The sequence below is a fragment of the Mercurialis annua genome, linkage group LG5 (assembly GCF_937616625.2).
Source record: "Mercurialis annua linkage group LG5, ddMerAnnu1.2, whole genome shotgun sequence".
NCBI classification, from domain to species: Eukaryota; Viridiplantae; Streptophyta; class Magnoliopsida; order Malpighiales; family Euphorbiaceae; genus Mercurialis; species Mercurialis annua.
In genome coordinates this window covers 12,945,850-12,968,200 of record NC_065574.1, presented here as the reverse complement: position 1 = coordinate 12,968,200, position 22,351 = coordinate 12,945,850, and the positions used below count along the sequence as shown (strand labels likewise).

Below are 22,351 nucleotides of genomic sequence, written 5' to 3'. Positions count from 1 at the left end.
TTTCCAGTTGTAGCAGCTTCATCTCCAATACATCTCGAATCTAGTGATATCTCACATTGATATGTTTAGATCTTGAATGAAAAGAGGAATTATTCCCGAGATGAAAAGCACTTTGACTATCACAAAACAGCTCGTATTTCGTCTAGTGGAAACCAAGTTCACTTAAGAACTTCTTAATCCATAACAACTCTTTATAAGCTTTAGTTACTGCAATAAACTCTGCTTTTGTTGTTGAGAGCGCAACACATTTATATAGTCTTGATTTCCATGACACAGCTCCCCCTGCAAATGAAATCCTATAATCCGATGTAGACTTTCTCGAGTCAACATCTACAGCCAAATCTGCATTTGTGTATCCAACTAACACAAGTTTTCCATCTTCAAAAGATAGACACATTCTTGATGTACCTTAAAGGTACCTAACAATCCATTTCACTGTAGGCTAATGTTCTTTTCCATTGAAAGGAACTGACTCACTACTCCGACCGAGTGAGCAATATATGGTAGTGTACATACCATGGCATACATCAAACTCCCAACTACTGAAGCATACAGAACTCTAGTCATCTCCTCCTTTTCTTTCTCAATAGAAGGGCACTGTTCAGAACTCAGGCTAAAATCATTAGAAAGGGGACAGCTAACCGCTTTATCCTCAGGCTAAAATCATTAGAAAGGGGACAGCTAACCGCTTTATCCTTATCCATCTTGAATCTTTGAAGTACTTTCTAATGTACTTCTCCTGTGATAACCATAGTCTCTTGGAGTTTCTATCTCTTAGTTATTCTCATGCCTAAAATTTGCCTTGTTGAGCCCAAGTCTTTTATAGCAAAAGACTCGCTCAACTACTTTTTCAAGTTGTTGATTCTTGAAATATTCTGACCAATTATCAATATGTCATCCACATAGAGCAGAAGTATAATGAAATCATCATCACATAAATTTTGCACGAACACATAATGGTCTGGTGTATTCTTCTTGTAGCCTCGCTCCTCCATAACAGACTCAAACTTCTTGTACCAGTGGGATATTAAACTCCGTGGATCACTGAAGTCTCAAGATGTTACAGAAAGGTCACTAAATAAAAAAATCTTACAAAATTGTCACTCAACAGACCCATTTGTTACAACGGGAAGTCACTCCAACGAATCCGACTCTTTTTAACGTGAAACGCTGCGTTTCATGCACACCTGGAGCGCCGGAAGTGGGAAACAAATCTCTCTCTTCCATGTCAGCTCAATCGATTGCCACATCAATTAATGAGTTCCAACTGTTGGGGTTAATAAATATCAACGATAAAAAAGATTACAACGGTAATATTCTTTTCTTTTTCCTTTTAATCAAATTCTTCTTCTTCTTACTTCTTATCCTCTGAAAAAAAAAATCCCCAATATTGAAGAACCCTAGTTTCTGTCTATCTTCTCTAATTTCTTCGATTTCTTCCTTTCAATCCGTGTTCTTAACTCCCATGATTTGTAATTTATTCGATTAACCTATAACCCTAATTTGTTAGGTTTGCCGTAGAACCCTAATGGAGCATCCAAGTTTTATTCCTCTCTGCCATTGCAATCAGCCTGCTGTGCTGAAGACAGCTTGGACTCAAGCGAACCCAGGAAGGCGGTTCTTTGGGTGCCAGCATTGGCATCAGGTAAGTTTATTTATGGAACTCAATTTGTTAGATTAATATGATGGTGGTTTTCCACTAAAACCTCTCATTTTCTTATATACAGTCTGGAGGAGGTGGATGTGATTACTTCGACTGGTTTGACAAAGCTATGCCTAATAGAACAAAATCTATTCTACTTGAACTGCTAGAAAAGGTTGATAAGAATGAAATGGAGAATAACAGGAAGACAGCAAAATGGACTTATGTCAAGCTAATACTTCTACTAGTGTTTGTATTTTATTTTGGAAGATGGAGTGCAAGTAGTTTAGGTTGAATGATTAGATGTACTAGGTTGCTGTAAGTTATGTTTGATGAATGCACTTGGAACTCTGAATGTAACTCAATTGTGTTAGTAATGAATGAAAAATATGTTTGATCAATGAACTGTGAAAGTTTTTTTATGCAGGAGTAAGAATGCTTGGTTAAAAATCTATTGCATTAGTTTAAAATCTGCTGCATTAGTTTAAAATCTGCTGATTGATTGAAAATATAACACAGCAAAAATTATGCATTTGCATTTACATACATGCCATAAGAAAAGATTTACTGGAAAAAATTTGGAAAAATGAGGGGAATATAACAGCTCAATCTCATAGATAAGAAATTTACTCAACAAAAAATACAGAGACTCACAGCACAGCAATAGTTAATATTCAGCCTACATAAACAAACCCACCAACCTGGCAGAAATAGGAAAAGAGAAATGGTGGGGTAGGTTCAGTGCAATAATGCACCACCAACTTGACAAAAGAAAGAGTTTAATATTCTCTATACAAAAACCTAACAATGGTCCCCCCCATTGTAACAAAATAACATAGTTAATTAAAAGGAGTGCTGTCCCAACTCACTTCCACAAAAAAATGTCCCATTTGATAATTTTAAAGCTCTTTCTTTGAAGGTTGACCCGGAGGAACCCATATCTTTCTCTTCTTTGTTGTTGAGGGGATAACAGATGATGCTTTGGTCATTTTTGCTTGAGGAGTCACCAACGATTTTGAGTTACTTGAAACTTTTGGGGCAGGAGGCTCTTTAGAAGGTCTTGGAGCTCTAAATGAACTCAACTTGCTGCACAGATCTGGCTGACTGAAGGTTGTAGGGTCCTTGCTGCAAGATGATGCTGCATCCTTAAACTTCACATCTGGATGTGGGTCCTTGAAGAGATTGTACACTGCATCTAAGTTTCTTTTCACAGGAAGCTTCACAGGTCTTGGGAGCCCAGTTGGTTGTGGCTGCACGGGTATTGGCATCCTCCTTGCTGCAGATTTGGGAGTTCCAGTGCGAATTGGAGCTTTCTGACTCATAGCTTTCATATTAGCCCTTTGTTTCTGAATCTTCTTGTCTTTCTGACTCTTAGCAATAACTTTGCTCTTCCCTTTCTGGATGTCCTTATCTGCAGGCCTAATAATGTCCACAAGTTTTTTTGTCTTTTGACCAACCAAGTTATCAAGTGGTGTGGGTCTCATAAACCTTGTTAATATGTCTTGGGTAGATCTTGCAGGTGGAGGTATGTCCTCTTGAGTTGCAGCAGGTGGATGGATCTCTTCCTGGGTAGCAGCAAGTGGAGGGATCTCTTCAAAAAGAGTGTCAAAGTGTTGCTCTTTCTGGGTAGCAGCAAGTGGAGGGATCTCTTCAAGAAGAGTGTCATATTCTTGCTCTTCCTGGGTAGCAGCAGGTGGATGGATCTCTTCTTGAGTGTCAAATTCTTGCTCTTCCTGGGTGGTAGCAGATGGAGGCATTCCTTCCTGGGCAGCAGCAGGTGTAGGCAGGGTAGAAGCTCTAGGTCCAAGAGGCATCCTGCTAGTGCCCTGCATAAATGTAAGTTAGTGTAGTTAGTATTAAAGTTGCAACATATTTTGATTCTCAATATTTATGATTGAAATATACTTACAGGGGCAGCACCAGTTTCCTTCTCATGGAATTTCTTGTTGTGGCCTCTTTTACCACAGTGGGAACACTTTGATATGGTGCCCTTTTTTGTCACTCTCCCATTGACTACACCACTATTTCTAGGTCTCTCCAATCATCATCTTCCTTTCTTCGCAGTAATTGTTTTCTGCCTCTTCTGAAATTTACAGGAGGTGGGGGTTTCACTAGTGGATCATTGCTTTTGGGCCAGAGGTCTTTCCCATTTGTTGGACTTAGCAAATGGCTGTATGTGTTGAGATAGGTGGAATAAAATTACTTACCTTTTGTCTGTCGCTCATGAAGCACCAGCCGTGGCTATTGTTGATAGGCAAATCATTTGCTAATAGGCTAAGGAACCACAACCAATTCTCCTTGGTCTCGCTATCAACTACACACCATGCTATCGGATACGTGCAATCATTTGCATCTATCCCTACTGCCGCAAGCAACTGTCCTCCATACAACCCTTTCAGCCAGCACCCATCAATTGATATGACCCTCCTACAACCTGCCATAAACCCATCCCTAAGAGGGCTCAGACACACGTACATTCCCTGAAACACACCCTGATTCCTTTTGAACATTATAGTTGAATTAGGATATGTCCTAATTAGTTCCAGTCTGTAGTCCATCAACAATTTCATTTGTTCAGCCTCATCACCATTTAGCTTAAGGAGTGCTAAATGTTTGGCCCTCAGAGCAGCTACTCTCCCTATACTGCATTTTTGATTGGATTTTACAGCCTGCATAATTCCACTTAAACTCCAATTTGGATCAGCTTTGAATTGCTCCAAATACTTTTGTGCAATCCACTTAGGATTCACATGTCGAATGTTATGATCCCTACTGCACTCATGCGTTAAGTGTCCAGTCTTGATCTGGACAGTTAGGTTGTCCTTGTTCATCTTAGATGCCCATAACTTGAAGGGACATCCTTTTTGACAGTAAGCTTTGCATCTTAAATTGTCATTAGGTTTAAACTTCATCACATACCTATTCTTAATCCCATAGTTTCTGACAGCTTCCTTAAATTGGGCAAAGTCTCTAAACATCATCCCTATGCTAAATTCAGGGTCATCCATATTCTCCCCATTGAACTCACAGAACTGTGGTTTCCCTGACTCAGCATCAGAATCTCCTTCTGAAGCTGAATGCAGCTCATTGGAGTCTGCAATGAAGGAATCACCACCTTCAGTATTTGCATTGGCTGCACCTTCAGTATTTGCATTATCTTCACCCTCATTACTTGCATTAACTACACCCTCAGTGTTTGCTTCATGTTCTCTGTCAGCAACATCAATGTCCTCTTGTTGCACATCCCCATCATTAGCCATACTATGGTCATCACTATAGTCAGAATCTTCTAACAGACTGCCCTCGGATTGATTGTCTTCTTCACCCTCAACATCTTCAGTGGCATCCACACCATCAACAACATCCAAGCCATCAACATCTCCAGGAGCATTAACATTCGAAGCATTGGCATCAGGAGCATTGCCATGAAGAAAATCTTCAGCAAGAGCATTGGTATCAGGAGCATCTACCTGGTTCTCACCTACATCACTGAACTCTAAGGAACTGACACCCACTTCCATAGTAGCATGAATATCTATCATTTTTTCAGCATCCACATCGAGGGCCATCTTGAAAACATCTCTATCATTCCGGAGTCTGCTTAAACTAACACGTTCCTCATCACAAACCTGATACCACTTAAACCTATCTGCATCCACACCTAATCCCAAACTGATACCCATACAAACCAACTCTGCCATTGACAAATTCAACGCAGTACAATAATCTATATACCCCATTATGCGATGATCATACCCTACAACAGGTCCAACAACTATTTTGTGCATTCACATACTGAAGTAGGGAGAACCAGAAGCTGACACAACAATGAAATTTAACAAAGATTAACACTTTTAATCTAAACTTTCTACAAGACAGACATTTACCATGAAAATGAGTGAGAGCTTACCATAAATAGGAGCTGGATCTCCCAGCCACCGAGGTTTCCAATCGCGCTCCATCGTTCTTCGTTTTTTGCTTTAAAGTTTGCGATTAAGGTTTACAATAACAAATAATTAAGGTTAGATGACACAAATACGGAACTGACAGAAGATAAATTAGGGTTTCTAATCGATCAAATGAACAAAGGAAATAATTGCAGAGAGGAAGAAGAAGAAAGAGATAATCAGGTTAGGGTTTACAAAGGGGGAAACGAATCGATGGGTTATGACTTTTGATTTTAGGGGAAGTTAATTTAGGGTTTTAAATTATTACCGTTTCAATTTTTTATTACTGATGGAGTGATGGATGATGTGGCAATCAATTGAGCTGACATGGAAGAGAGAGATTTGTTTCCCACTTCCGGCGCGCCAAGTGTGCATGAAACGCAGCGTTTCACATTAAAAAGAGTCGGATTCGTTGGAGTGACTTCCCGTTGTAACAAATGGGTCTGTTGAGTGACAATTTTGTAAGATTTTTTTATTTAGTGACCTTTCTGTAACATCTTGAGACTTCAGTGATCCACGGAGTTTAATATCCTGTACCAGTGTCTCGGTGCCTGTTTCAAGCCGTATAGGCTTTTCTTCAATTCGTAAACGTACTGCTCTTTCCTCTCTTTTTTGAAATCCTCTGACTGCTCCATGTATATCTCTTCCTCCAAATCACCATGAAGGAAGACAATTTTTACATTCATCTGCTCGATCTTCGAGACTTGCTGCTAACCTTAACATCGTCCAGATGGATGTCATTTTCGTTGATTTTCTTCTTATATGAACTTCTAGGATATAATATTCATCCAGGATGAAAAAGGTGGGCAGCCTTATATTTTTTTTTTTTTTTTTGGAATAAGAATTTTACTTATATTACATATCTCTATATTTAATTCTATTTATTAAAAAAATTGTCCATTTTTTCCATCCAACATAAAATTTTGCTCTAAGGCCATTAAATTATATATTTTATTGAAAATATATACCAATTATTACTGATGTTATATGTCTTTCGCCGGTCGGCAATTTTCACCTGAATTTATTTAGTTAGTTTCCATAATATCAAAGTTTAATTACTAAAAAAATAAAAATTTAGAAGTTGGTAACCGTTACTAATCAATAACACGAATAATATTTTGAACCAACTCAGATTTTTAGACTGTGAATTTATATATATGAACGTGGGAGGAAGAGACAAGAGGAATCTGATGCATGATATATCTGGATCAATTCAAATCTTACAAAATCTCAGCAATGTCTACGCAATGTTTCTTGTCAACCTTTTCTCCAACTCATTCCAATGTTATTTTAATGGGACGGTAGTTGCAGCACACGGGCGGTATAGCTCATATTACTAAGACAGCCAATTAAAAAAAAACAGATTTAGAAATTTATGATAAATAATTACTATAATTAGGATATTTATTATCTTCAAATATATGTGGAGATTAAGATAATTTTAGAATTGGATTTAAAAACATATTTCAATGTAGTCTAAGCAAAGTCTATATGGAACCATCACCAAGTCTTTTCAGATTCTTAGATATAATTTATGCAATTTGCTTCAATACAAGTTTACAACAATGGGCACTACATGCAACAAAAATTCTTATTTTAACAATATTGTTATAACAGCATATTTTAGAAATCTCATTTTAAATGCTGAAAACATGTTCAATTGACATTTGTGTAAATGATACTAAAAATGACTATTTATTATAACACTTTTTTATTTTTATATTTGCTTTTATAAAAGTTACTTTTTAGTAACATATGTAATATTTTTAATTATTATAAATATTATTGTATGTTTACACCGGTCTGAATAAGAGGTTGAACCTCATTAGACTATATTTGTTTTTAGGATTTGTCTCTTGTAAATAATTAGTTTTAGTGTTGTATTTGGTACAACCCATTTATCAAAAATAAAATCAATCGATTAGACTTTTTTTATCTCTAATCTCTGTAGTTGATTTTAATTTAGGAGTATACTCATGACTAATCACAATTTAATTTAGGCTAGTGTAATTTACTCAAACCAATTTGATTATTTTTCTCGTCATATTCGGTTAGGCATCAAGTCTAGTTGAATCCATTAATCAAATTCAAAGATTCGTGCGTCATATATTTTTGACCGCTAAATCTTTTTGCAACTCTACTAAGGATCGACGTGTTATGTTCAACATTAACAAAAGTATCATGTACATCCATTCACAAAATTAGTGAATCATCAGAGAATTAGATTTAGATCTAGAGGCGATACTGACAAAGGGCGATAAGACAAACCAACAGCTGTTAAAGAGAACCTGCATGACCCCCAATCAGGTTCATGAGGATGATATGAACAATTACAACATGACCTACCTTCCAATCTACCATCTCTATCAGATGCCGATTTCACCATTTTAAGGAACAAAATAACACATGAAAATTGGCTAATGTTTGATGGGGCAATGATCATCTAGAAGGTCATTAAGTCGGGTAATTGATTTTGGAGGTCACTATACTTTTTCAAAATTACAAAATGGTGACCAAACTTCAAAACATAACATTTTAGTTATTATGCTATTTGGTTTTGTTATGATAGAAGGATTTTTGGTCACTGAAAAAAATATTTCGAGTCAATTTTTTGTTGATTGTGTGTATATATAAAATATAAGATATTATTTGTCATAAATAATCAAATTTTGATTACTACATATGTATAATTTGACCGTAAAACACTTAAAAACCTCCAAAAATCACATATTTAAAAGTTTAGTAACCATTTTGTGACGTTTTGAAGTTCGGTCACCATTTTGCAATTCTTGAAAAGTACAGTGACCCCTAGAATCAATTACCCCATTAAGTCAGACCTCAATAGTTTGTCAAGCGCGGTAGAAACGTTGGCTAAGGTTATCTCAAGACAACATATAGCTGACAATCGCAATAGAGAGGCCGATCTCACCCTAAACTCGAACAAATTTAGCGCGCTAAGCAGAAATGCCTATAAGACCCATCCGTCCACCAGATTTGGCATGCAGTATAGTTTAGTGAAGATTTCAAATCAGTAGGATGCTAGTCAATCAGTGGGGGCGATATGATGATGCGGCACCCAAGAAAGGAAGTTGTACTTGAACCTCGTATAAACTTACAAAACTCTTTGCCTGAGATTTCCACATGTGTAAAGAATATGTCGATTAGCGACAAAGTGGAGGTTATGATCAGTTAAAACTTTTGGAGGATCTTTAGAAGTTGGGAGTATACCCGAGGCCATCATATATGAATCTATATTTTGATTGGATCGACAAGCCCTACCCCTTTCTAAGGATTACAAAGTACCCGAGTTCAGCTTGTTTTCATAGAATGAGTGTGGTAAGTAATTAAATGGGCTCTCAGACGGTTTTGGTGTCTCCTTAGTGGACTTTGTCTTGACATTTGTAGATTGATAACACCGACGATTGTTGCGAACAATGAATGATCGTAAATTATGTTATTTCACTAAAAATGTTGTTTTCTACACAATTAACTTAAAGATATTAAACACATTTAAACGCGAATTGTTTGTGATAACTTTCAAGTCATCGGAGAAGGTCTTGGGCCTAGGAAGTTCAACAAGGCCCAACTGAAATAGAGAAAACAACCGTTAGAAGGATGCCGGAAGTGGAATCTGGAATGCCTCTTAGACGGTCAAATTAGTTTGAGTAGGAGAATGAAATGAGAAGTGAAAGAGTGAGAATAAAGTGAGAAAAAAGTATTAATCTTGTCTTTACCTATTTTGGGGTATTTATATTGAATGGTGATGTGTTCGTGTTTGTTCTACTTGTGATGATGTGGCTGATACGATCATTCTTTTTTCTTTCTGTGAGATATGCATGCACTGTCTTAGAATATCCCTGTTAGAGGTTCTTAATGTAAGAAAGATCTTTTATATCAGAAGGTCTATGAGTATGCTCTGTCCCGTGACCAGTTCTCTAGGTTAGAATTTCTCTTGGTTTGAGAATTGTATACTATAGAGAATTTTGGTTAGCTTACTGCTGGTATTGTAGTTCCAAGATTGAATGTAAGTGTCTAGTCTCGGTTTATAGAGGACGTTTGTTTTAGATCTCGAGTCTCTGGGTACTGGTTTTGGTCTCGAATGTTGGCTTTGGTCTCCGATATGAGCTTTAGCTTTGGATGTGGACTTTTGTATTAGATATGGACTTTAGTCTCATACATGGGCTTTAGTCTCAAATATGGGCTTTGGTCTCGAGCTTTTGCAGCTATATATTCTAACTATATTGCTATCACAAGTCCTCCGCTTCGAGTATCAAACATTTATGTCCGAATTATATGTCCTGATTGAAGAAGTGGAGCTTTGATTAATTAAATGGGCTGAAAAGAAGACTAGGAGACTGGGCCGAGGAGAACAAACTTCAATATTTTTACATCAAACTTGTCGGCGCATTATTTATAGAGGAAATTAAGCTATGGAAAACACCTAAATATTTATATATATAAGTGGCTGAGAAGTTTGCATATATACTTTCTGTTTCTCACTTTTACAAGAGAAGATAAATTGATTGTAAGACTACGATTTCTAATTACACAATTATCTTTTCCTGTATCTTCTCCTTCGACTTTATTATCAATATCTTTTTTTAATGTAAATCTATGTCAAATGCTCTGTTAATTACCGCCGCCTTTCTCAGCCAAGAAGCTGTTGGAGATGTTGTCACCATGGTTGTTTTCGCCGCTGGCGTGACCAACACATTTTTATGATGTCCATGTGATTAAGAACAGTTAATTTGCAAAATAGTAGATACCCATTTCAATTTTTTAATTTTTGATGTTCTAGGCTCTTGGCTTAATGAATTTTGAAATCATAGGTATTTGTTGACATATTGATTTCTTCTAATTGCTGACAAATATGGATTTTGACATTTTTTATTCTTTAAATGTTTGACGTCCAAGATAATAAATATAAGATATTTGATAAAAGTGCTAACTTATGCATTAATTCATATTTGCAGGTTTTAACAAAAAATATAGACATTATAAACCGATAATAAACCTTAATTGTTTACTTTAAATTTTGTAAACTAACAGCAAACCAATAATAAATTTGTTTTTGAGTAAACTAAAAGTAAATAAATTAAAACTAATTTTGGTACATATTTCATAGCACTGATAATCAACTAAGTAATAATTTACTTTAGTTTTACAATTCAAAAAATAAACTATTGATAAACTACTTTTTAATAAACTGACATTACATACTAAATTTATATTTTTCGTAAATCGATAGTAAATTTAAATTAATTTATTTTTTTGAAAACTTTATTTTTTACAAATAAAAACCATCAATTTTTACCAGATAAAACATATTTTTGCAATAAACATAGTCAACTGGTATTATTGACACTATTTTGCTATTTTATGAGTATTTTTGATTTCTTTTATATCAGTTCAAATAGATCGACAATAGGATGATATGAATTTTGGCCCACGAGCCATTTTTTATCATTTTAATTTATGTAATAATTATCTAGGATATTTTTATAGTTTTTGTTTGAACAAAAAATTAAATCTCATTAAATTATGTCTTTTAGGGGTTTGTCATTTATAAATAACTAAACTCTAGTGCTGTATTTGATGGGAGGGGATTTTCGCGCTCCAAGCACTATAACTGCGCTCCAAAATAATTATATATTGACAAATACACCCTAGGACATATTACATGTATAGTTCTCAAGCCACCGTGCAAAACATCTAGAATTTGATTATTTCTGTTATTTTTGGTTTTTAGTGGCCAACAATTCTCATTATCCTATATAATAATTTATTACATATAAATTACAAGTATATAAGTAAAAGATATATCTCTTTTTTTTTATAAAAGATATTTGTATTAGCTCAATCACAAAAAGTGGAAGGCAAAGAAACTAATACGATCAAGTTTGGATACAGAAAAAAATCCAAACATCTAAGGACATCCATGCTAGAATAAGAAAAGGTAGGATTAAAAGCCTTATAAAACTGAACCGCCTTACTAATACTGTCAAATTAAATTACTCTCTAAATATTCAAATTTCTAATATTAATATAATAAAAATAAATCTAATCATTGTATTTGATATCCACTTGAATCATAATTGAGTATTTATATTTTTACATCAATATAAATTTCAGTTTATATTTGCTTTTTATATGAAATTTAAATTTTTATAATTAATGAAATTTTAAAATATATCTGAATTGTTTCGATATAAAAAAATATAAATTTAATATTCGATTCGAACTTAAATAGTAAGTATTAGTTTCAAATTAGCACCGAGCTGAATTCTGATTAGTATTTAAAAGAGACAAGTCTAAACCTCACAAACTCGACCCACGAATATTATAAACATTAATAATTATATAATAATTTTTTAAAAAATTATAATTATAATTTGTTTTAAAAGTAAAATAATATATTTAGCATTTAGCTACTAAATGCAATAAACAATTATTATTACTTAGTAACTTATAAATTTTAACATTTGATGGACTTCATAATATCTTATTGAAGTAATATAATTTAGTAATCAATAAATATGAATTATTTTTTTGAATAAATTGTGATAACTGTATTAATTTTATATGTAGAAAATTTAAAAACACTAATGAGTTTATGGGTTAAAAAATTATAAGACTTAGAAAAATCTAAATTTTAAATTATAGCACACATAAAATTAAATTATAAAGAAAAGCATAATTTTTCTTTTATCTATAAATAAGAATTGTAAAAATATACATGTACATAGAGGATATTAAAAGAGGAAGACATTAGGGATACATTAGTCAACTGACACACTTTTGGACTGCAATTATATAGTCATGGAGTGTAACAATCGTTTCCCAGGATATATTTGTCTATTTGTTATAATTTGGAGTGCTATTATAAATGGATGGAGTGCGAAAATCTCCACCCGTATTTGATAAACTCATTTACCAAAAGCATAACCAAAGTAGATTATATATAATCCATGTGATTAATTTTATTAGGAGTAGACTCATTAATCTAACTTGAGTTTTCTTGACTCCAAATTAATCATAGTATATAATTTTGGCTAGTTTGATTTTAATCAAATCAATTTCCGTTATTTTTCTGATGTTATTCGATTAAAGCATCAAATTAGAAAAATCTATTAATTAACGATTCCCATGTCAAATGTGAATAGTTTATACTATATGATTCTCTCAATTGTGAATATTTAATTTAATTTTCATATATGATTATAATAATTTCTTTGGCTTGAATTAACAATTCACCTAAGACACGAGTTTAGCCAATTGGCTTCTTGTAACTGTTGGATTCATCGCAAATTGAGTTGTTTGGTCAATGGTCAGATTGTCGATCTGGCAAAACAACTCAATGTCAAAGTGCTTTTGAATTTTATCAAAGAAAGAAAGCAAATTATTATGAGATTTTTCACATTTAACATAATTCATATTTTAATCTCTTCTGGTTAAAAATTAAATATTATAATTTTTTATTTTTATTTTCGTCAACAGTTTAGTTCCTCTGTTCATATTTTGATGTTAGTCAATAAAATTAAAAAACTTAGGAGTAAATTAATTTTTAAATATAAAAGGCGAAATCGTTGATAAAAATAAAAGAGAGGGATCAAATTATTGAGGAAAATAAAACTGGAGGACCATATAATTTTGTTAACTTCGTTGACGAACACCAAAAATGGATGGAATGACTAAATTATTAATAGAAATAAAAGTGAGGAATTACTTTAATTTTCAAATAAAAAAGAATAAATTATAAATTAAATCTAATATGGGAGTTATTAATGTGGTTTTTCCATAAATAGAAGGCATGATCCATTTTGTTAGCTTGGCCATATGAAGATGATTCCATTGATCCCCTAACAAAGAGACAACCAGCTCTTTTTTCGTTATCATAATTGAGTTAATCATGTGCTCCATTTATTAATCATCCACTTGAGTTTCAAATTATATCCACTTATATTCAGACAATGTGAATCTTTTACAGCTCTTCTATATATTCATTGGTTGCCCATTATTTTTCTGTTATACTAATAATTCAAACAAAATTAATGCAAATGGCATTATCCACCTTTCATGAACCCATTTCTCAAAAAAAAAAAAAATGAACCCATTTCAATTTTTTTTTAATTTTTTCATCGTACTCGATTTTATGTTTCACCTGGGATAGTAGTAAGTAAAAGTATACTTTAAGAACTAAAATGTTATTCAATATACAAATTAACTAAATAAAATAATTTTATAAGCTGACCTTATAACGACAATAAAAGAGAAAAACAGATTTAAATTCAAAATATATAAGAAAATACTAGATTAAATGAAGAAATATTTATGTTAACAGCAGGAAATTAATGTTCCTTAAAAGAAGAAATTTGGAATCAAAAAATCAACTTGTCATGGATAAATCGGAAAATTTACGTAGATATATATGTATCAGCTTTAATTTCATATATTATAGATTTTTCAGCATTGAGAGTTTTAAATAAACACAAAGGTTGAGAAATATTTAGAGAATAAATAGATGTGTTAGAATATTAAACAAAATTTATACAAGAATATTTGGATTCATATACAAAAAGATGTTTAATTATCTAATTTCTAACTCAAAATATTGAGAAGGGTGACCCTAGTTTTGATCATTCGTCTAAAAAGATTATGAGAACCTTCTTCAAAATCTTCAATACATTGCTCCAAATTCTTCAACTGATTCTGCACATTCTCCATATTATTATCACACTTAAGAGACTCCAATGCAATATCCGCCAATGCAAATTCATTAACAACTTCCTCTTCTTCCTCCGACGCGATTCTTTTGTTCAGCATAATCTTCGAAACTAACAACCAGTTGTTCGTCTTTGTCTTCGTCTTCGTCACCGTCTTCGTCCCGGAAATAAACGACATAAAAGATTTCAACACAGCAAGAGTCACCACTTGAACCTCTCTCAACATGCTAACAAAATTAGCTATTTCAGTTCCAGTTTCAACGCAGCATTTGCTCTCTAATCCCTTTAAATTACTCATCGCCTTTTGGATCGATTTCTTCGCCATTTTTCGCGAGGTTATGTACTTTTTAACCTCGGTTGCTATGTTATTCTCGCTTCCTCCTTGTCGTCTTCGAATAGTCGACTCGAGTTCAAGCGTGTACTCTTTAGTTTGCAACAATGCATCCTTAGCGGAGTTGCACACGTCGAGAATCCTTAGCGATCCATCTAAAAGCTCGTCCACCCATTTCCGATTTTGATGCTGAGCTAATGCTTGTTGAGTTAGAGGTAAAAGAAGTATTTTGTCGACGCAGTCGTATAAATCTTGAAGGCCGCTTAGTTTATGCGTTATTGACATTGATGAAGTAGAAGTAGCTTCACAAGCCCTTAATCTGCAGATTTGATCATCCAACTCGGAGACGAGCGGGTGTGATTTAGTCGGTAAACTATCGGAACGAGTCTGGAATAAGACCGAAGCCATTTTGTAATTGCTAGAGAGAAAAAAAGGAGTTGAATATTTTGAATTATGTTTTGAGTTTGTTTATTGATTTGTGTTCGTTCTACTCGTATTTCGCTGTATTTATATCTATAGTAAGGGAGAGACATAAGGAATCTGATCCACTTGATTGCTGCATAATTTTGATTCGAACGATTCAGATCTAACAAAATCTCAGCAATGTCTACGCAATGTCTCTCGCCCACCACACTTGTCCAACTCATAACCCTAGTTATCGTGTGGATTTCAATGGCAAAATAATTGCAGTGCACGAGTGGCAAGCAATTGAAAATAATTCATATGCTACCCTTTCTTTCTCGTGGGTTAAATTACAGTTTGGTACCTAGTTTTGTCTTATTTCTCAATTTGATATAAATATTTTAATTCGTATCTAAGTAGTTCCAAATATTTAAGTTTTATTCCGAGGTTAAATAGTTCAAATTTCTCAGATCTAAATAAGTTTATTTGATAGTCATCAGAAATATATTCTAAATATGTTTAGCTATGTCAAGCCGGGGTTGTACATTGGTTCTTTTGGTTATCGAATGAATCAAAACCGATCTTCTCAAATTTTTACTAACTGAACGGCAAACAAAATATATACAAACCAAATTGTAACTGAAAATACAATTGTTTGATTAAATCGGATATTTTTTAATTAAACTGAATAACCTACTTTTTTACTATTTGGACAAGGGTCCATAAGAAAAACCTAAAAACCTCTTTTTTCTCTCTAAAAAAACCCTAGCCGCCAAGAGTTTTCTTCTTATTTCTTCTCCGGCTGCCGTCAATGGTTTGATTTTTGTTGTTGACGGTAGCCATCCCTTTATTTATGTTATTTTAATTTGATAGAATATAATAAATAGCGACTCTTTTTCATTTTTTTGATGGATTAAAACCTATCAACGAAGCGCAATTCATTTACCAAGAAGTGAAGATAGATCGAAGATCTTTCATCAATAAAATGGAATCGTTTATGAGCTATATTAGTTTTATTTGTTTTTCATTGTTTGTTTTTTTTCTGAATGTTTTATGTTGTCCTTTCATTATGAAAGGTTTGTTGTCCTTTCTCTGTGAAAGGTTTGTTGTCTCCTTTTTATGTAGGAGTTTGCTGTCTCTTTTTTATGAAGGAGTTATCAAGTGGTGATTGAATGGAATGCTCTGAGTTTGTGGGTGATTGGATAAGTTTTGATCGACGAGTGATCGAAGACTTCACTTATTTAGCGAAACAGTTAATAATTTATTTTTATTTTCGTAAGTAAGATCTGCGAATCAGGCAGCATGTTGTCTGTTCCATGTCAGGTCATCGGATTTAGTTTTCGAATTATTCCGAATTTCTTACAAATGTAACTGTTTCATATTCGATTTAATGAGATTTGATGATTTCAAAAAACATTAATTATTAAATTAATAGAAAATAAAAATGAAAAGAAATTTATATTTTAATTTCTCATTACATGTAAATTAAGGGAGCAAATCGATATTTAGGATCTATATAAAAATACAAGAATATATAGCTTAAATAATTGAAATATTAGAAACAAAACATTGTGCATATGAATAATTCGAATAATTTGGTTGGTTTTCTTAATTTAAAAATTTTATACCGAAAACTAACCTAACCAAATTAACAATTTCATAAAATTTACCATAACCGAACAATATTAATTATAAATCGAACCAAACTAAAATTTTAATTTGGTTCAATAGATTCATTCTGTTATATTCCAATGCTGCACATCATAAAAAAAAAAAATCAATTTTCACGCTATATATATAGCACTTAATGTGACAATCAACGGATTAGGATTCTCTCAAGTTCATTTCAACTTAAGGGGGTCATATAGGGTTCATGTTTACGATGTACACCATTTATTATAAAATGAATGGCGTAAATCAATTTGATTAAAATTGTATTTTTTTGATATATATCATCCATTTGGTAATGAATGGTACGGATTTATTGAACATGACTCCTCAAGTTGAAATGAACTTGAGGGAATCCCTATCCAACAATCAACACCATATTCTATAAGTATATTTCATCGCATCATATTAGATTGAAAAGCTAATGAGAGATCATTATTTGAAATAAATTTTAAACTTTTGTCATCGCTTTGATAGGAATTGAAGTTTTTGGACTAAACTAAAATATAAAGTAAAGATTTGGTGGCATTCATATATTTAACCTTATTCTAGTTGTGTATTGTAAAGAGTGAACATCCCAAGAAGGAGGGTGTTATTAAAAAAACAGAAAGGCATGTGATGTTATGTTTCCTTCAAGTGTTGTAATAACTTAGAACTTTCAATTTGGTGTTCCATGCAACAAATAAAATTTCTGTTTTTGTCTGTGTGTGTTACGTTCTACATGGAACAAGGAAAGTTTCATGTATGAGGACAAATAGTGACGGAGTAGACAACTCAGATTGGGATGATGATAGTTGGAGAGGTACAATGTGCATTTGTTTCTCCCATGTAATTGCTTAATTCGCTCAATCTTTAAATGTAAAATAAATTTACCATAAATTTTAATCAATAAAATTATTATAACTTATTCAAAAGTTATTCTGTTCTGAAAATAATTATCAATAAACAGATTGACTTTTATATTTACAATTTAGTATTGGTTAAATCTATCTTAAAATTCTTATCCTATTAGCTTTAATTTCACTCCCTCTTAACAATTATATCTTGCATTTAAGTCATCTCTAAGCTATTTAATTTGTATATGCGGATCCTTTTAGGTATTGAACATCGTCATTTCATGCCAATTAAAACGATGATGCTTTTTGAAATTCTATTCATGAAAAACCACATGTATATAAAATAAATAGTTAAAGAGCTACTTAAATGCAAGTTATTTGTTAAGAAACAAATCAAATCAAAGCTAATAGTATAAAAATTTCATGATGAGTTTAGTTTTTAATGTTTTTTTTTGTAATTTCTTTAGGTATTCTGAATGAATCCCAACAATAAGACGGCACCTGTAGGTCTTTCACATTCAGACTAACCCTCACTCGAACCAGGTAGGTGCCTTGCGAGAGAAAAAACTATTGCCCTAAATTTTAAACGGTTGCATTTATGAGTACGGTTCGAATCCGCAACCTCACCTAAGTTAAGAGAGCGCCTTATCAACTCAGCTACATTTTGGGATTTAGTCTTTGATGTTTTGACCAAGAATAATAGCAAATAGATTTAAATTATTTTGCAAAACACTTGTGATTTGCTTTTACTCCATGAAAAACTTTCTAATTGATCACTTAAGACTTCTTCTTCCTACGATTAAAAATCAATAATCTTTTATGATTGAAACAATCAATTTTTTAATCAGTTCTTATTGTTAGACTTTAGTCCTTTTAATATTTTTTATTTTAATTTTGACAATCATTAATAAATATAAAAATCTTTTCTATAAGTATACGAGATATATGTGAAAGGTTGAAAGTAGCAAATTTATGAAAGATCGAATTTTAAAATTTAAGATAAATAATAGGAATTTGTGTGGCAAAACTATTCTTGTTGCGGCCGCAGAACTTGACGAAATCAGACCATTGCAAGGCTAAACATTTAACCTTAAACTCAAAACTGTTTACATGTGCAAACCCAAGAATTGCAAACGAGACTAATGGACTGTTGCAATGCTTATAAATGTCATGAAGGAGAAGGTTTATAATCCCTATATTAAGCATGATGATCCAATTTGAAGCATTGCACTTTTATACTTTGAGAGTGTAAGGTGTTAACAATAATAGAAGAATTCATAACACAATAATAGAAGAATTCAAATATCATTGATTGAAAAGAAATAAAAGAAGAAGAAGATATAAAAGGATGAAGCCTAATGTACAAAAAAAAAAACTTATACCCTAAAACAAGGCAAGAGACCTTTACGTAGGCTAAATTAATTTGATAAGTAAAAGACTATACTATCCTTATATAAGCATAATAATTATTTTAACATTCTCCCCTCAAACTCAAGATGTGATAGCAATTAGTATCAAAAGTTTGTCAGTCAAAAAATAAAAGTGCAAGGAGAACAATGATTCGGTAAACAAATCTGCAAGCTGTAAGGAAGAAAAGACTAAGAGAAATGTCAATGTCTCATTCTAAAAATGATAGCGAGTAATATGACAACCAATCTCAATATGCTTGATTCTTTCCAAGTTATTAGCAATCCGAATATTGGTCGCTGCAAAAAAACACTCATATCAACAAGCAACCATTGCAACCAAACTACTTCACAAGTAGTAGAAGTCATAGCACGATATTCGACCTCTATTGAAGACCGAAATACAACATCATGTTTCTTATTTTTTTCAAGAGATAAGTGTTGGTCAAAACCGCAAGTATGATATCGCAACTAGTAGTATAATCCGTAAGACGAATATCGATCCCACAAGGAAAATTCAACTAAGCACACCATTTCATTCTATAACTTTCATTTGCTTAGTAAAAAGTATGAAAATGTTTAACGACTAAATTTAAACAATTAGGTAAACTAACCCAACAATTAACAACTAACAAACAATGAACTCAAACGAGCTTGGAAACACGAAAATAAGTTCTATAACGCATCTGAAAGATTTGGAAGTGGTCTTGGCTGAAGAACAATAGCACCACTATGGGATGGCGGCGACACCTTGATATGTAGCGGCGGCGCTGTCGTAGCTAGTTCGCGGTAATTTGTCGTTTGGTCGATTTTCATGTAAAAAAAGAATAAAAGCATGCAAAAAAAACATAGGGAAGGGTTTGGACATAAATATACACAAAATATATATCCAAAAATAGCAAAAATACATTTTAAACATGTTTCTAAATTTAGAATCATGACAATCATGGCAAGAACAGAAAAATGGCAAACATGGCAATTTATGGCTAAGCATGTGATTCTAACATCAAATTTGAACAGATTTAACATATGATAATTAATTGGTGAAAATAACCTATAACTATATTTCTAAGTTAATTTCTACAATAAAAATTATATTGTAGAAAATAACCTCTTTTTATTTATATTTTTACAAAAATTACCACTTGTGTATAATTTTACTTCGTTAAGAAGTTTTTTCGGTCAAATTATGCGAATTGTTTTTTTTGGTGCAATTAGAATTTGATAATTAAATTAAAAAGAAACTAAAATCTGATAACCAAATTAGTAAATAATTAAAATTAAATAATCAAATAAAAAAAAATTAAATTCGAATATTCGTAGTATCTATCTATTATCCTTATAATATTATTACCGCTGGATTATATCTGTAGGGAATTTAAGAAAGTTATGATATTTTCTCAAAACATCCCACTATATAAAATACCGCTTGGACATCCAATCACATACGTGTTCTAGTTGATTAAGAAAAAAAATGAATTGAACCTATCATATAAGGTTATCAAAATTCTTAAAACAGAAGTTGGCCAAATGAAGTATTACATTTTTTTCAAAGCAAGTTATAAAATATGAAGTATCATTTAATAACGTAATTACGCTTAATTGTTTTGTATATAATTCAATTATTAGTTACCAAAATAGAACAAATAGAAGAAAGATGAAAGGAGATATATTTTTTGTATGTCTAGTGACAATTTTTAATGTCTTGAATGCAAATGCTCAAGAGGAATACTATAGTGAAACAAAATCGAGTATGTGTATGAAGCAGAAGATAACCAAACTTAAGTTCTTCAACCATCATGTTTATGGTGGTAAAAATAGTACTATTATTGAAATAGCTCGAGCAAATTCAACCAGAATAGACGACCTCATTGAGTTTGGCAATCTTTTTGCTGTAAATAATGCTTTGAGAGTAGGCATTGATCCAACGTCACGAATTATAGGGCGTGCTAAGGGACTCCATTTAGGAGCTAGCGAAGAAAATGAAACTGCCACATTCGTTCCTTACTTGGATTTAGGATTCGATACAGGCAAATTTAAAAGAAGTTCATTTGTAATTATTTCAAAGAATTTGTATTTGGAGCCGAAACAGGAGCTTGCAGTTGTTGGTGGAAGAGAAAAGTTCAGGATGACTACAGGTTTTGCTAATGTTCGAAGGGTTTTTTTCGATGACACTCAGAGATATGCAGTTTTTGAGTATGGCGTTACTTTATTTCATTGCTAAAGCTATCATCGGGTTTGTATAAATATTTAATAAATATGAATGTAATTCAAGTATGTGAGGTTTTTTTTTTATTATTTTGAAAATAAGTATGTGAGGTTATGTCTCAACATTTCCTTCATATTATAATGAAAATAAAATGGCATGGTCATATTTCTATGTCTATTTTACTAAATTTTGTGTTTCGTCTTATTATAATTAATTAATCTTTGTAGTTATAATATACTTGGTTACCAAGAAATAATTAAATAATAGTCGAAACCTCACCTAAAAGTTTGAATTTTTAAATAAACTTATACTCATATTATAATGAAAAAAAATGGTATGATCATATTTCTATGTCTACTTTACTAAATTTTATGTTTCCTCGTATTATAATTAACTAATCTTTGTAATTATAATATACTTGGTTACGGATAAAAACCAAAATATTATAAATCGAGTCCTGTGGAATTCGCCTATCGAGGTGGACCTCGGGACTCTCACAGGACTCACCGATAAATAATAAATCAAATACAATCAAGTTCAAAAAGAATCTATACGGATTTACCTTGATAAATAAAAGACTGAATTCTATGAGATCCGGTAATCAGACCCGAACATAAATATTTAAAGATCTAGAAATCTGAATATAAGTCAATATCAATAATAAAAGAAGATTCTAAAAGATGTAGATCTTCTAAAAGAATAGAAAACATGTTCCTATTCGGAGTCATATTCCTATACGAGAAAGATATTATTTATCTTATGTAGGAGATTCCTCCTAAATAAGCTCACAAGTCGAATAGAATTTTTTTTTCTATTTGAATTCATATGCTAAATAGGACTCTCTTTCCTATTTAGACTCTGCAAGGTATTCATCCACTATTACTTATATAAGAGCATCTCTAAAGGACTCTTTAAAATTGTCAAACTCTTTCATTTAAAGAGTTTGATAATAAATTAAAACTGCAATAGACTTTTTATTTTTAAAATTTAGAGAAGAGAGTGAAAATGGCTCTCCATATGCAGAGAGCCATTTTCACTCTCTACTTAAAATCTTAAAAGATCAAATTTTAAATTTCAAAAAATAAGTTAATTAGTTTTATTTTGAAATATATTATTAATTGTTTTTAATATTAAAACGGAATAAATAAACAATTTAAAAATGAAAATAAATTTATATTATTAATATA

At 32.2% G+C, this 22,351-nt stretch overlaps 3 protein-coding genes across 3 annotated transcripts; 2 read left to right on the top strand and 1 right to left on the bottom strand.

The window, feature by feature from the left end:
- Positions 1–1,485: 1,485 nt before the first annotated feature.
- On the top strand, positions 1,486–1,937 carry LOC126681496 (uncharacterized). Its single transcript, XM_050377036.2, has 2 exons — positions 1,486–1,645; positions 1,728–1,937. The coding sequence occupies exons 1-2, from the start codon at positions 1,529–1,531 to the stop codon at positions 1,935–1,937; spliced, it is 327 nt and encodes a 108-aa protein (XP_050232993.1). The 5' UTR covers positions 1,486–1,528.
- Positions 1,938–14,120: 12,183 nt separating this feature from the next.
- LOC126680627 (uncharacterized) lies at positions 14,121–15,107 on the bottom strand. Its single transcript, XM_050375777.1, has one exon. The coding sequence runs from the start codon at positions 15,049–15,051 to the stop codon at positions 14,188–14,190; it is 864 nt and encodes a 287-aa protein (XP_050231734.1). The 5' UTR covers positions 15,052–15,107; the 3' UTR covers positions 14,121–14,187.
- A 5,558-nt stretch (positions 15,108–20,665) lies between these two features.
- Positions 20,666–21,230, top strand: LOC126680631 (dirigent protein 4-like). The gene has a single exon (XM_050375782.2). The coding sequence runs from the start codon at positions 20,709–20,711 to the stop codon at positions 21,177–21,179; it is 471 nt and encodes a 156-aa protein (XP_050231739.1). The 5' UTR covers positions 20,666–20,708; the 3' UTR covers positions 21,180–21,230.
- The last annotated feature ends 1,121 nt before the right edge of the window (positions 21,231–22,351 follow it).

Excerpts from the sequence above, each read along its gene's own strand:
- LOC126681496 (XM_050377036.2), top strand. The coding sequence starts at position 1,529 with ATGGAGCATCCAAGTTTTATTCCTCTCTGCCATTGCAATCAGCCTGCT. Across the intron at positions 1,646-1,727 it reads GGTGCCAGCATTGGCATCAG|TCTGGAGGAGGTGGATGTGA; the intron begins GTAAGTTTATTT and ends TCTTATATACAG.
- LOC126680627 (XM_050375777.1), bottom strand. The coding sequence starts at position 15,051 with ATGGCTTCGGTCTTATTCCAGACTCGTTCCGATAGTTTACCGACTAAA.
- LOC126680631 (XM_050375782.2), top strand. The coding sequence starts at position 20,709 with ATGTGTATGAAGCAGAAGATAACCAAACTTAAGTTCTTCAACCATCAT.